The sequence below is a fragment of the Dunckerocampus dactyliophorus genome, chromosome 19, assembly GCF_027744805.1.
Source record: "Dunckerocampus dactyliophorus isolate RoL2022-P2 chromosome 19, RoL_Ddac_1.1, whole genome shotgun sequence".
Classification (NCBI taxonomy): Eukaryota; Metazoa; Chordata; class Actinopteri; order Syngnathiformes; family Syngnathidae; genus Dunckerocampus; species Dunckerocampus dactyliophorus.
The window spans coordinates 12186829-12200131 of NC_072837.1; the positions used below are offsets into that span (position 1 = coordinate 12186829).

Below are 13303 nucleotides of genomic sequence, written 5' to 3' on the forward strand. Positions count from 1 at the left end.
TTGATAAAGAAGGTGAGAAACACTATTGAATTCATGGAAGTACAAAGAGGGCGTCCACTCCCCTCCTCCCTCGACATTCATCACCGTCTTCAGCAACAACAGTGTTCAATAAAGGTAAATGTTCATTTATCAATTTTCAATTTGATCAATTTCTTCATGTGAAACTATAATTATCCTCTATAAAATTTATTTGTTGTTCATATTTTTGGATGTCTGGAATGGATTAATTGGGTTTACATGATTTACTATAGGAAAAATGGATTCGGTTTTCATACATTTCTCTTTTTGTTGGACATTTTGGAATGAATTAATGAAATTATGACGTATGATATCATGTACGTAGAATTAACAATACACAAATGGCCAGTTTGGAGGATTTTCCTGACATAATTACACTTTGTTTTGCAACCCGCAAATTTAACGGCAAAATATATTAATAACGATTATGTACTGATGTCAAGGTAAGCTGGCTTCTCCCCCTCCAAGCCTCTTCTGGGTGAACTATCCATCACTATTGTCAACGAATTTGTAAATTGCAGGAGTTCATTACTCAATATAACTGTCTGACTTACGGTGTCATCTTACCTAAAAGGCTAAAATCATCACACGGCAACTTAACATTCAAAAGGTAGCTAACAAATACACAATTCAAGTAGCAATATAAATTTAAAATTAAAAAAAATATTTTTACGGCTTCCCATCATGCATTTCAGCCTAGAAAAGCATTTAATCGGACATGGCTGCCGGGGCGCTGCAGTGATCACCAGCTGCCTCTGTCCACCAGAGGGACAGAGAGAGACAGAGGATCCTCCCTCTGGGCTAAACACCGCTGCGTCTTATATGCCGAATACACCCGAAATAGGTTTGGAGAGGGAGGAGTCAGCCGGTGTCACTTTACACTGATGCCGTGACGCCGGTGCATCATTGTATTATGTACATTATGTACATGCGATTTGCCGCTTTCAAAACAATGTGTAATTATGCCAGCAAAAGCTGATACTCTGACATGCTAATATATTTTTTAAAAACTGGATTGACGCTATGTATGGGCAAAAAAGACATGCTGCATGCTTCAACTTACGCCATTGACCATGATGAAAAGAACGCCATTGTTGGCAACTGTTCGCACTGAAATATCAAATCTTGTGACGTAACCAAATTTCCCTCTCCGCTCAATATTGTTGATCAGCGCATAGCCTTTTCCGTCAAACAAGTAACTGGCAATACGACTCTGGGAGAAAGCCAGTTTGTATCTGCAAAAACACAAAGAAAATGCAGAACATTAGATTTTAACACAGGTCCCCAAGTACGCGTACATTTTCAGGTGCAATGTAAAAAAAAAAAAAAACACTTCAAAAAATACATTTGTAAATAACTACATAGAATTTTATGTAAATGCATGTCAGTTTTGGGCTGCCGGAGGTTTGTGGGAACATGAGCCAGTCCGGGGGTCCAAAAAGGTTGGGGACCACTGGTTTGTAAGATAAACACAACACATCAGCATAAGAATAACAAACCAATTCCAAATGCAAAAGATTGTGACTCTGAACAGAGGATTTACTCATTTTTTTATGCAGGACGGCGTCCCTCTCATGAGTGTCCAAAGTGCAGCTCAGGAGCCACCCGAGGCAGTTTTTTTAATTGGCTTGCAGCACATTCTAAAAATATAATTTAACATGAAAACTAAAAAAACTAAAAAAAACAACGGCAGTAAAAATGGAAAAATCAGCAGTAATTTTACAAGAGTAAAGTCAAAATATTAGGAGAAAAAAGGTTGTAATCTATGCCCTGCGATTTGCTGGCGACCAATCCAGGGTGTAGCCCGCCTGTCGCCCGAAGTCAGCTGGGATAGGCTCCAGCATACCCCCGCGACACTAATGAGGATATAAGCGGCATAGAAGATGGATGGATGGAAGTTGTAATCTAACAACAAAAAGACTGACTTTTACGATGCTAACTGTAACATTATGATGAAAAGCAACATTCATTTTAGGAGCTTAAAGTTGAAATGTTAAAGAAAAACTTTTTTTTTAAGTTGTAATATTATGAAAAACAACAAAAAGTTATAATGTAAGGGGAATCAAGTCAAAATGAGAATGAAGTCATAATTACAAGAAGAAAATTTAGAAGAGGAAAAGTGAAATAGTTTGAAAATTAAAAAAAACAAAAGCAGAAATGAAAAAAAACAGTCAAAATATAAAGCCAAAAAATCACATTCTAATGATAAAAATGTCACAATTTTATGAGAATGAACTGAATATTATGAGGAAAAATAGTGTAATCTTAGAAGCAAAGAGTTGAAATATTAAAGAGAAAATACATTATTTTTTAAAAGTGGTATTATTATGAATAACAAACAAAACAAAATAAAGATGTAATTTTTGGAATATTAGGTTGGGGAAAAAGTTAAAAAGAAAGAATAAAGTCAAAACATTATGGGAATAACGTCATAAAATTACTCAAAGAAATTTAACAAAGATTAAGAAGAATGTGGAAAATCTAAATATTTGGAAAATCTAAAAAAAAAAAAAAAGGCAAAAATGGGAAAAAAGAGCAAAGAGTGAAGTTGATACTAATAATAGGCTTTTTCACCTATATTACAAAGCTGAGATGCAGTTTTATCTTGAAATATATATAACTTCTTAGCATATCTACAAGTGTTGCTTTGCAAAACATCAAAGTGGCCCTTGCATCCTTTCATTTTTCACTATGTGGGCCTCGCTGGAAAAGGTTTGGACACCCCTGCATTAGATAATTTAATGAAAATACATATTTTTCATCCATCTATGTAGTCCATAATTATTTTTGATACTTATTCAACTTGATTAACCCTCAATAAGGTCAATAGTTGTACAATAACAGGAACCACTGTCATAGTGATGCTCTCCATGTAAAACGTCACAGAGCACAAAAAGCAAAAAAAGGTACCTGGAACATGGCGTGGATGCAATCACATCCATTTGGTGAGTTTTTTTGAAATTATACAGACTGATGACGTCATTGTTCAGTGAAGCCAACTCGATGCAACCCACAAAGGGAGCAAGACTCAATGGAGGGGGGAGCTGGATGGAAAGAAGGTATCATTACATTCTGGTAAAAATGGAGATAGTCATCCCTTGTTTATGTTAATTTCTACAAAGTAGGAGTCCTTATTTATAAATGAAAACCTGTTCACAACCTTCTTAATCTGGTTTTTAACATTATTAGAGCCCTCTAGACATGAAATAACACCCCTAAAGTCACCTTTACACTCCTATTACCCAATACAGTAGACATAATAACACAAAATAAGACTGAAGACTGAAAGCAAGGGGTTACTGTAAATACATCTGAATTGACTTTTTGTAAAGGAAAGTACCTTAGCATCCGGTGGGACACCCCCAACAAAAAAGACCATATCTTTTGGGTCGACGTCAAACAGTGAGTCAGTGCCTGGAGCTTCGCCTTTCTGAATGAATTTCTGTTCATCGGTGGAGCTTTGGCTGGGGACAATGAGATAGATTTTCCCATGTCGACCCAACCTGCCATTGCGGGGGGAAAAACAAAAACATGAAATGAATTTGACTTCACTGTCCTTTGAATGAAATGTGTGACCCATGAGAATACCTCTCTACTTTGACATAGTTGAAGACAGCAGGCCATTGGCTGACCGGTTTTGAACTGAGCGGGATCTCAACGTATTCGCCGCCAAAGTTGTACATGTACACTAAGTTGTCATTCTTGATGGCCAGTCCCATGTAGTCTTTCTGACCCTAAGGCAACAGCGGTAAACAGAACATTCATTGAATACTCACAGTCTGAATATGCAGTATACCTGGATGTGCCATAAAGGTAAATACAATCATGTACAGTAAGGGTGTAGTGCTATGTCTTCATCAGTGTTTGGTATGTATGTTGGTTTTAGAGAGTAAAATGTAAAACTGCTTAGCTTTTGTGTAAACAGCTCAAATTAATTTCAACATAAACACATAAAAAAACTCCAAACTGGAATATTCAGAACAGTTATTTTTAGGAAAGTGCAACAGGAACAGTTTGAACAGTGTGATTTATTTAAATTTGACAAAAGCTTGTTTTAGCCTGTAACCTCGTTCCCCATCTCTAGTCAAAAATGCTCGTGTTCTGCCAAGTTGTGCATCCCGTAGCCCAATACAGGAATCCCTCGTTTATCACAATTAATTCCTCATTTATAAATGGTAAACTTTCATAGTTAGAGCATAGAAAACCTGTTTACGACCTCCTAAATACGCTTTTAACATGAAATAACACCTCTTTAATCACCTTTACACTACAAGTACCTAATACAGTAGAAATAATACATAATAAGACATAAGATATAAAATAGACTTACACATGTTGGCATCGGAGGAGGTCCTTGGACTTTTCTTACTTTCTACATTAGTTCCTGCGGTGGCTATTGTCTCATCTATGTAACAATACTGACACCTAGTGACCAGTGTGGAATACTACATTGTCTTTGAATGTGTCTTCTGAATGACTTTTATTTGTATTTTTAGTTCATTTAGCCATGTGCTTGAAAATGCTTCATTTAGGCAAAAAATACTTTTTTTTTTTTTACTAATAGGCCGTATTCACCCACAAAACAGCATGATTTACTAATTCATGTGTTTTTGAAAAACTGCAATTGTGTGAAGCCGTGAAAATCAACATTTGACATGATCACAGGACTATCATACCTTATAAGTCATACATTTCATCGTTCAGTAAGTTGTAGTGTAAAAGGTGTACAGTCAATGACAATGCAGTGTCTGTAGATAGCACAACTCCATGAGTGCGCATGACTGAACAGGACACCGGTCACTTATCTTTGTCTGTGTACGTACTGTACTTCACCGGGAAGGCCAAGTTCCCAAACAGGAGACTTTAACCACAGAAGAGCGTTTTCAAGGTCTGGCTTCTCTATTAGCATGACTCCTGCTAGCCAAAGACTGCATTATATTTGTTTACTGAATAGACACCTGGCACAAGGCACACTTCCTATACCGTTGCACCCCGACAATACAACGTCACTGCTAATATATGCTAATCAACTCTTTCATTTGTGCACCCATTATTAACACAGTAATGTCCATACCTTTCTGTCTCCCAGATAGAAAATGAAACGGTCCTCTATTGGATCCTTGTCTGGGTCCACTCTTATAAATAAACTGATGGACGTCATTGCCTTCAGGTCTTCCAGGTTGGTGTCAGGATGAACCTCCACTGAAGACTGACCATTGAACTTCATTGACACTTGAACCTAAAGTAGAAAAGAAATAAAATAAGATAAACTAACACTGACTGTGCAATTTCTGAGGCATGCTTCTTCTTTGTTTGTTTTTTTTTTGTTGTTTTTTTTTTTTTTTTTACCGATAAAGGTAGTTGAATGCTTCATGAAATTCTATACTGTATATACTGTAGTTAATGGATGTTTGATTGCATCGTATGGCTTCTACGGCATCTACAATTTGGACATTGATGTCAAAATTGGATTGAGATTTTCATGTAATTTACAATGCCTTGCAAAAGTATTCACCCCCTTGGATATTTTAGCCTTTTATTGCTTTTATAAATGAAATCATGGTCAATATCGCTTGTCTTTTATGACAAGGAAAAAAAAGCTCCTTTCATGTCAAAGTGAAAATAGATTTTTACAAAATTTGTGTCAATTCATTAAAAATATATAATGTAACGTAAATGACTGCCCCCTTCATGTCAGTATTTAGTAGATACAGTAATCCCTCGTTTATGGTGGTCAATTGGTCCAGACCCGACTGTGATAAGTGAATTTCCGCCAAGTCAGATTCTTATTTATAAATGTCATATTTTCATAGTTAAAGCATATAAAAAACTGTTTACAAACTTTAAATACGGTCTTTAAAATTATTAGAGCCCTGTAGACTTGAAATAACACCCCTATAGTCACCTTTACACTCCTATAAGACAATATACTAAACATAATTAGGTAAAATAACACATTTAAGACATATAAACAGCGGTGTGAGAAAGTGTTTTCCCCATTCTGGATTTCTTATTTTTTTAGCATGTTTGTCATAAATGTTTCAGATCATCAAACAAATTTAAATATTAGTCAAAGACAACACAACTGAACACGAAATGCAGTTTTTAAATTCAACATTTTATTATTGAAGGAGAAAAAAATCCAAACCTAGGTGGCACTGTGTGAAAAAGTGACTGCCTCTTAAACCTATTAACTGGTTGGGCCACCCTATACTTTTGCAAGGCTCTGTATATGTTTGTTTGAAACAAACGTAATGGGCAAGACTGCCTGAAAGGACATTTGTGCTAGTTTGCAAATGAAAAATGATGCAGCTACCTTGTTTCACATGGACTCACCTTCTTTGCCACACTCTTGGCCTGCGCTATCAGCTCTCGGACTCTCATGACATTTGCTGTTATGTTGTTGACCGGCTTCTTGTCCTCAACCACCTTCAGTTTTTCCAACAGCTCAGGCAGAAGAACATTTAGGTTCTCCACTAACAGAAAAAAGATGGGTATTAATCAGGAAATCATGTACAGTACATTATACCAGGGGTGTCCAAAGTGTGTCCACTTGCGGGAGTTGCATCACATTCCAAAAATATAATTTAATAAGCAAAAAAAAAAAAAAAAAACAGCAGCAAAAGTGGCAGTAATATTTGGAAAAATAAAGTCAAAATATTAAGAGAAAAAAGTCATAATTTTACAAGAATGACGTTGTAATATTATTAGAAAAAATAACATATTTTAGTAGCATAAAGCTGAAATGTTAAAGAAAAAAGACAATACAAAACAGTGAGATTGCAGAAAAAGTTATAATGTTACGAGAATAAATCAAACTATGGGAGTAAAGTAATAATTACGAGAAGAAAATTTACAGGAAGAAAGTTTAAATAGTTGGGGAAAAAAACAACAGAAATGGAAAAAAACAACTGCAATATTACGAGAATAAAGTCAAAATATTAAGAGAAAAAAGTTGCATTCTAACGGGAAAAAAGTCCCAATTTTACGACAATAGACTCACAATAATATTACGAGGAAAAATCATGTCATGCTAGCAGCATAGAGTTGAAGTACACTACCGGTCAAATGTTTTAGAACGCCCTAATTTTTCCAGTTATTGATTGAAATTCACGTCGTTCAAGTCCAACGAATAGCTTGAAATGGTACAAAGGTAAGTGGTGAAGTGCCAGAGGTTAAAAAAAAGGTAAGTTTACCCAAAACTGAAAAAATAATGAGTATTTCAGAATTATTCAAAAAGGCCTGTTTCAGGGACCACAAAGAGGGTCAACAATTTAAAGCTGTTCTGCAGAAATGGAGATTGATCAAGCCTTGGCAGTTGGAGCAACTCATTCCTACAGGTGTTCCAAGTTCTGGAGTACTTACTACCTCCTCTGTCTGCATAAAAACGGTGTTCGGAACACACTGTGGTACTATACCCTGGTGAACAGCACTGTACTGGAGAAAGCCATTTGTTGCTACAAAAATGGCAAGAAAAAAGGGAAATAACAATGGAAGGGAGACAGACCATCTTAACACTGAAAAATATAGTTTTTTTCCTCCAGAGAAATTGTATAAATTGTATATAAATTTTATGTTCTAAAACTTTTGACCAGTAGTGTACATTATTTTTTTGAAAGACGTATTATGAGAAACAAAGAAAACAAAATAAAGTTGTAATTTTTGAAGTTGTAATTAGGTAATTAGGTTAGTTAAAAAGGTATAATATTAAAGGAATAAAGTCATAATAATATGAAAAAAATTATGATTATGTAAAAAGAAAATTAAAATATTTGAAAAAAAAACCACCAGCAAAAATGGCAAAAAAGAGCAAACATCAAAGTTGATACTAATAATAGGCTTTTTCACCTATATTACAAAGCTGGGATGTATTTTTTTCTTGAAATATATATAACTTCTTAGCATATTTACATGTGTTGCTTTACAAAATATCAATGTGGCCCTTGCATCCTTTCATTTTTCACTATGTGGCCCTCGCTAGAAAAAGTTTGGACATCCATGCATGATACAATGCAGCATGGACTATGACTTTAGTTTAATGACCATTGTTAGGTGGCTACGGCGTCATCGTCCAATTACATAAGTGTGTATTTGCCGTTTGGATGCAGTATTTTTCCTCTAGGTAGTAAAGATACCTGATTCCTTTGCAGAGACGATGGCTTGTTCATATGCAGTGGTAGAGTATTTGTTGTTTCTCAGATTATTGGCCCATTCCTCCACTTTGGTACTGATAGGGGTAATGGTCTTCAGCACTTCTGCTGAGTGGTTATACGTTTCCCCTGCCACCTTAAGCGTGTACTCCAGTCGCTGTGGAGTTCTGTCTGGAAAGGGTTACAGAAGATGAGTCATGTATACTGTAGGTCCACAAGCGTGAGGCAGACATGAATAAATATTGTGGAAATGTTTACACATATGGATAACATGCAAAGTGGACATTCACATTCATACACATACACACCTGGATAACATGTGTCCCTCCTCGATATGTTATGAAGTTTATGTTGTAAATCGCTAATCCTATAATCTATTCATGCACATTTTGGGTCTCTTATTCAGTAAAAACCTGTCAGTTCTTCAGTTCCCCTTTATAGTTGTAAAAGTGTCATAGAATCTTATTTATGTGCTTGGATCCCATCGTCTAGCAGCTCTTTTGCATTACTGCATGCTAAAAGTGTCATACCAGAGTATAGTGACAGACAAACTCAAATAAGGGAAATAATTCCAAGTAAGTGCTATATAGAGATAGATGATGATTCTATTTAACTACTCGGGCTGTCAAATTATTCAAAATGTTAGTCTGATTAATCACCATTTGCAACTGTGTTCGAAATGTCCCAATTTTTACTGTATTTTATGAACAGAAAGATAAATGGCAGGACAGGATTAGAGTGGTGTGAAAAAGTGGTGGCCCCTGCCTGATTTCTTTTTTTTGGCATGTTTTTCACTCTTAAATGTTTCAGATCATCAAACAAATATAAATATTAGTCAGTGACAACACAACTGAAAACAAAATGCAGTTTAAAAAAAAATCCAAACCTACATGGCCCTGTGTGAAAAAAGTGATTGCTCCTTCTGTTAAAACATAGCTGAGATTAATTGAGATCTATCATTCTTGAAAAAGTTATAAAGCCATTTCTAAAGCTTTGGGACTCCAGCAAACCACAGAGCCATTATCTACACTTGGCGGAAACATGTAACAGTAGTGAACCTTCCCAGGAGTGGCTGGCCAACCAAAATGACACCAAATCTCAGTTAAGGTCAGTGTTCATGACTCCACCATTAGAAAGACACTGGGAAAAACGGCCTACATGGCAGAGTTCCAAGATGAAAACCACTGCTGAACAAAAAGAACATTAAGGCTTGTCTCAGTTTTGCCAGAAAAAATCTTGATGATCGCCAAGAAAATACTGTGTGACCTGACGAGACAAAAGTTGAACTTTTTGGAAGGTGTGTGTCCCATTACATCTGGCGTAAAAGTAACGCTGCATTTCAGAAAAAGAACATCATACCAAGAGTAAAATATGGTGGTGGTAGTGTGATGGTCTGGGGCTGTTTTGCTGCTTCAGGACCTGGAAGACTTGCTGTGATAAATGGAACCATGAATTTCTGCTGTCTACCAAAAAATCCTGAAGGAGAATGTCCGACCATCTGTTTGTGACCTCTAGCTGAAACCAACTTGGGTTCTGCAGCAGGATAATGATCCAAAACACACCAGCAAGTCCACCTCTGAATGGCTGAAGATGAACAAAATGAAGACTTTAGAGTGGACTAGTCAAAGTCCTGACCTGAATCCTATTGAGATGCTGTGGCATGACCTTAAAAAGGTGTTTTATGCTGGAAAACCCTCCAATGTGACTGAATTACAACAATTCTGCAAAGATGAGTGGGCCAAAATTCCTCCACAGTGCTGTAAGAGACTCATTGCAAGTTACCGCAAACACTTGCCTGCAGTCGTTGCTGCTAAGTGTGGCCCAACCAGTTATTAGGTTTAGGGGGAAATCACTTTTTCACACAGGGCCATGTAGGTTTGGATTTATTTCTCCCTGATCAATAAAAAGTTTCATTTAAAAACACAGCTGGCCTGGGAACGCCTTGGAGCTGGAGGAGGTGGCCTGGGACCTGGAAGTCTGGGCTTCCATACTGAGACTGCTGCCCCCGTGACCCGGAACCAGATAAGCGGAGGAAATTGTATGGATGGATTTAAAAACTGCACTTTCTGTTCATTTGTGTTGTCATTGACTAATATTTAAATTAATTTGATGATCTGAAAGTGTATAAACAGTATATGGTGTTACAACTGTACTGCTGTTGATGTGTTCAGTGCATTAATTACGCTAAAAATGTTAACCGCATGAATGAAACAAATTAGTTAGCCCCGTGAATGCCTTATTATTGACAGCTCTACACAAGGAAATGAAGCAATGAATTGTCTTGAAATGCTCTCTCCTTACCCGTCTGGAGTTCATTAATATCCAGCACCGTTTCTTGGAGTTTTTTGGTGTTCTTTTCCAAGGTCTCTTTCGTCCCCTCAATGTATTTCAGCTTGTCAACCACCTCGGCTTTTACGTCTGGAGTCAGGATGTAGAGAACATGAGGGAATCATTTTCCAGAATACTCTGGTCATGAGCAATGTTTGAATGTGGCCAACCTGTTTGCTCAGAATGCAATGAAACGGACTCCTTGAAGACATTGTCGCTTTTTACCACGAGATCCTTAAGCTGCATGTTGATCCCAGTGATGGACTAAAGTATGGACCAGACGGTCAACGCAAGAGAATGTTTACAAGAATAAACTTCATGTTTGCTGTGTATTCCGTGTTCTTACATCATCTGCTGTGTGGGATAAGTTCAAGGTGGTGAGTGATGTGATGTTGGCGTCGCTGATGTATTTCACGATGTTGGTGTAGACGTTGGCAGCACTTATGGCCCTCTGCACAAAGCCATTGGCATCACTCTCTCTCAGATCTCTGGAAAAGATAACAGATGTTTCAGCGTTATTACGTACAATTTTCTGCATCTCTGATCTATGAGCATTGTAGGCAGGCTGAAGACAGGCATTTACAAACACATCACACACAAGAATGTAATTTTTGATCACTCAATTATACAACGTACATCTTCAATTATTTTTAAAAACAAGAATTTGGTGCAAAATGTTGCAAAATTTCTGTTTGGATTTTCTCTAATTCATGCAGGGTCAAATATATACATACATGGACCTCAATCTTTTAATGAGTGGTGCTGAAGGTTCCAGAATGCTTAACTTTGACAAGGCCAAGCCCTATTAACTTCCTGTAAGTGATAGCAATGCTCGTAAGCATACTTAGTAGGGATGTCACAAGATCTTGCGTCACAAGATTTTGTGAGATTAAAACGTCATGAGATTTTTCATTTGGAGAAAAGCTGTCTCACGAAAACAGGGCAGCCAGAAGCCAATCAGACTGTAAACTATGGTATCGTTACTATGAATGCTAATACATGTAATACGGAAGTGGCGGTGTTTAAGGCATTATTGGAACCACACATTAAGTGCTTAACGTACACACTATGTTTTGTCCATCTGAGTTGAACAGCTGCCACCGTGTTAATGTCCAAGCAGAAGCTGAAGTAATTCCACCTTTGATAAAAGTCACTTAAAATTTGTCAGATTAAAACACATAGATGTTCGGATTTGTCTACACCCTTAATCACCGAGCCGTTCTATTTACGCTTGCTACATTTCGCTGAGCGCCAACTTTACAAGCACCAGCTATCACCGGTTCTGCTTCATAACACACCTCATAAGTAGAAGACATCTGTGTTGACAATTTATGGTGGCTATATTTAGCGAGTAGATCAGGGGTGTCAAACTCATTTTCACTTAGGGCCACATCAACATAATGGCTGCCCTCAATGGGCTAGATGTAACTTATAAATAAAATTAACTGTAATCGAATGTAATGTAAAATAAACGTAACAACTCCTTAATGTTAAATTTTTATTTATTTATTTATTTATTTTTTCAAAATGTATGACTTATTCAAGTGACAAACATTACAGTTGCATAGAAAAAAATATCTTGACTTGTTGCTCTGTTATACATACAACATAAATCATTTGAATTTGTCAGCTTATGAAACCCACACTACTCCATCAATCAAGCATCAAATTATCCAAGTGAATTAAGAAAAATAACATAAAACACAAGTTATGACATTAACTTTGTTCCAGACGTTTTTGTCAAAGTTAAAATGGGCTTAATTACTGTAAAATCTACAATTTTGAGCTGCTAACATGTATGACAGATGTAGCATTTTACAAAAAAAAGGCTGCACACAGTCTTGCATCCAACTGATGGTTTGACTACAATAATTTGTCTGCATACATAAAACCTGCAAATACTAAATAATTGAAACAGCAGCTACACATAAATAAATTTGTTGCTTTTCTTGAAGGCTAGCTTTGGCGTACTTAGCGTCAAAGTGTCAAAATGCCGACGCAGATTGTACTCTTTAACAACCGACACCGCTTCGTAACACAAAAGACATACCGGTCTTTCTCCTTGAAGCACAAACAAGTACCCACTTTTCCATCTTTCTTGAAACGGTCTTGCATCCGCATCAACTTTTCTCTCCCTGGACATTTTGGGATCATTATTTATTTGTCAATTCAACTCGTTGGCATTGATGTGGAGACACTGCCGTTTAGTGGCGGTGAGCCGTCACTTCGTATTGTAGTCGACAAGCATTGTGGGAAATGTAGTTTTTGATCAAAGCACGCGTTTGACCTATTTAATTGCTCTCGCGGGCCACATAAAATGACGTGGCGGGCCTTGAGTTTGACACCCGTGGAGTAGATTAAAAGTGAAAATCGGCAGTGATTCTTGCATCACGCATTAATTCGGTAATTAAATACAAGCCATGGGTGGGGCTTCAGGGGGACTGGGAGGGCAGCACGCCCAAGCCCCAGGCTGGGTAGGACTCAAGGGAGCCGGGCCTCTTAAAGGCTTCCCGTACTCATCCACGATGCTTTGTATGTCCGTTTTCTTTGCTCTCTCATTCTCAATGGACAACATGGCAAGTCCATTCAGTCTGGAAATGAAAACAGCATCAGGTCTCCTCAGGCTACATGTGACCTGCAGACGTAGATGATGAAAACCCTTGTCTGGAATGTTTTCCGACTGATCGGGCCAATTTTGCTAAAAGCATCCAGGACTCCAACATTAAAAGATAATACCTTAATACCCATGCAGACCCAAAGGTCCATTTCCCACTGATAACGACAACGGGAAGAGTCAAAAATAAAAA

General features: G+C 37.2%; 1 protein-coding gene across 3 annotated transcripts in view; it reads right to left on the reverse strand.

Annotated features, from left to right (window-relative positions):
• The window catches only part of lama4 (laminin, alpha 4), a 61417-nt gene that overhangs the window by 18194 nt on the left and 29920 nt on the right, over nt 1–13303 (reverse strand). For all 3 annotated transcript variants that reach the window (XM_054762224.1, XM_054762223.1, XM_054762225.1), the window contains exons 16-25: nt 10843–10984; nt 10667–10760; nt 10470–10586; nt 8154–8339; nt 6355–6494; nt 5093–5257; nt 3607–3752; nt 3359–3521; nt 2929–3062; nt 1082–1253 (exon numbers count right to left, since the gene is read on the reverse strand). In XM_054762224.1, coding sequence (XP_054618199.1) covers nt 1082–1253; nt 2929–3062; nt 3359–3521; nt 3607–3752; nt 5093–5257; nt 6355–6494; nt 8154–8339; nt 10470–10586; nt 10667–10760; nt 10843–10984 — 1459 coding nt within the window. The remainder of the gene's footprint in view (nt 1–1081; nt 1254–2928; nt 3063–3358; nt 3522–3606; nt 3753–5092; nt 5258–6354; nt 6495–8153; nt 8340–10469; nt 10587–10666; nt 10761–10842; nt 10985–13303) is intronic.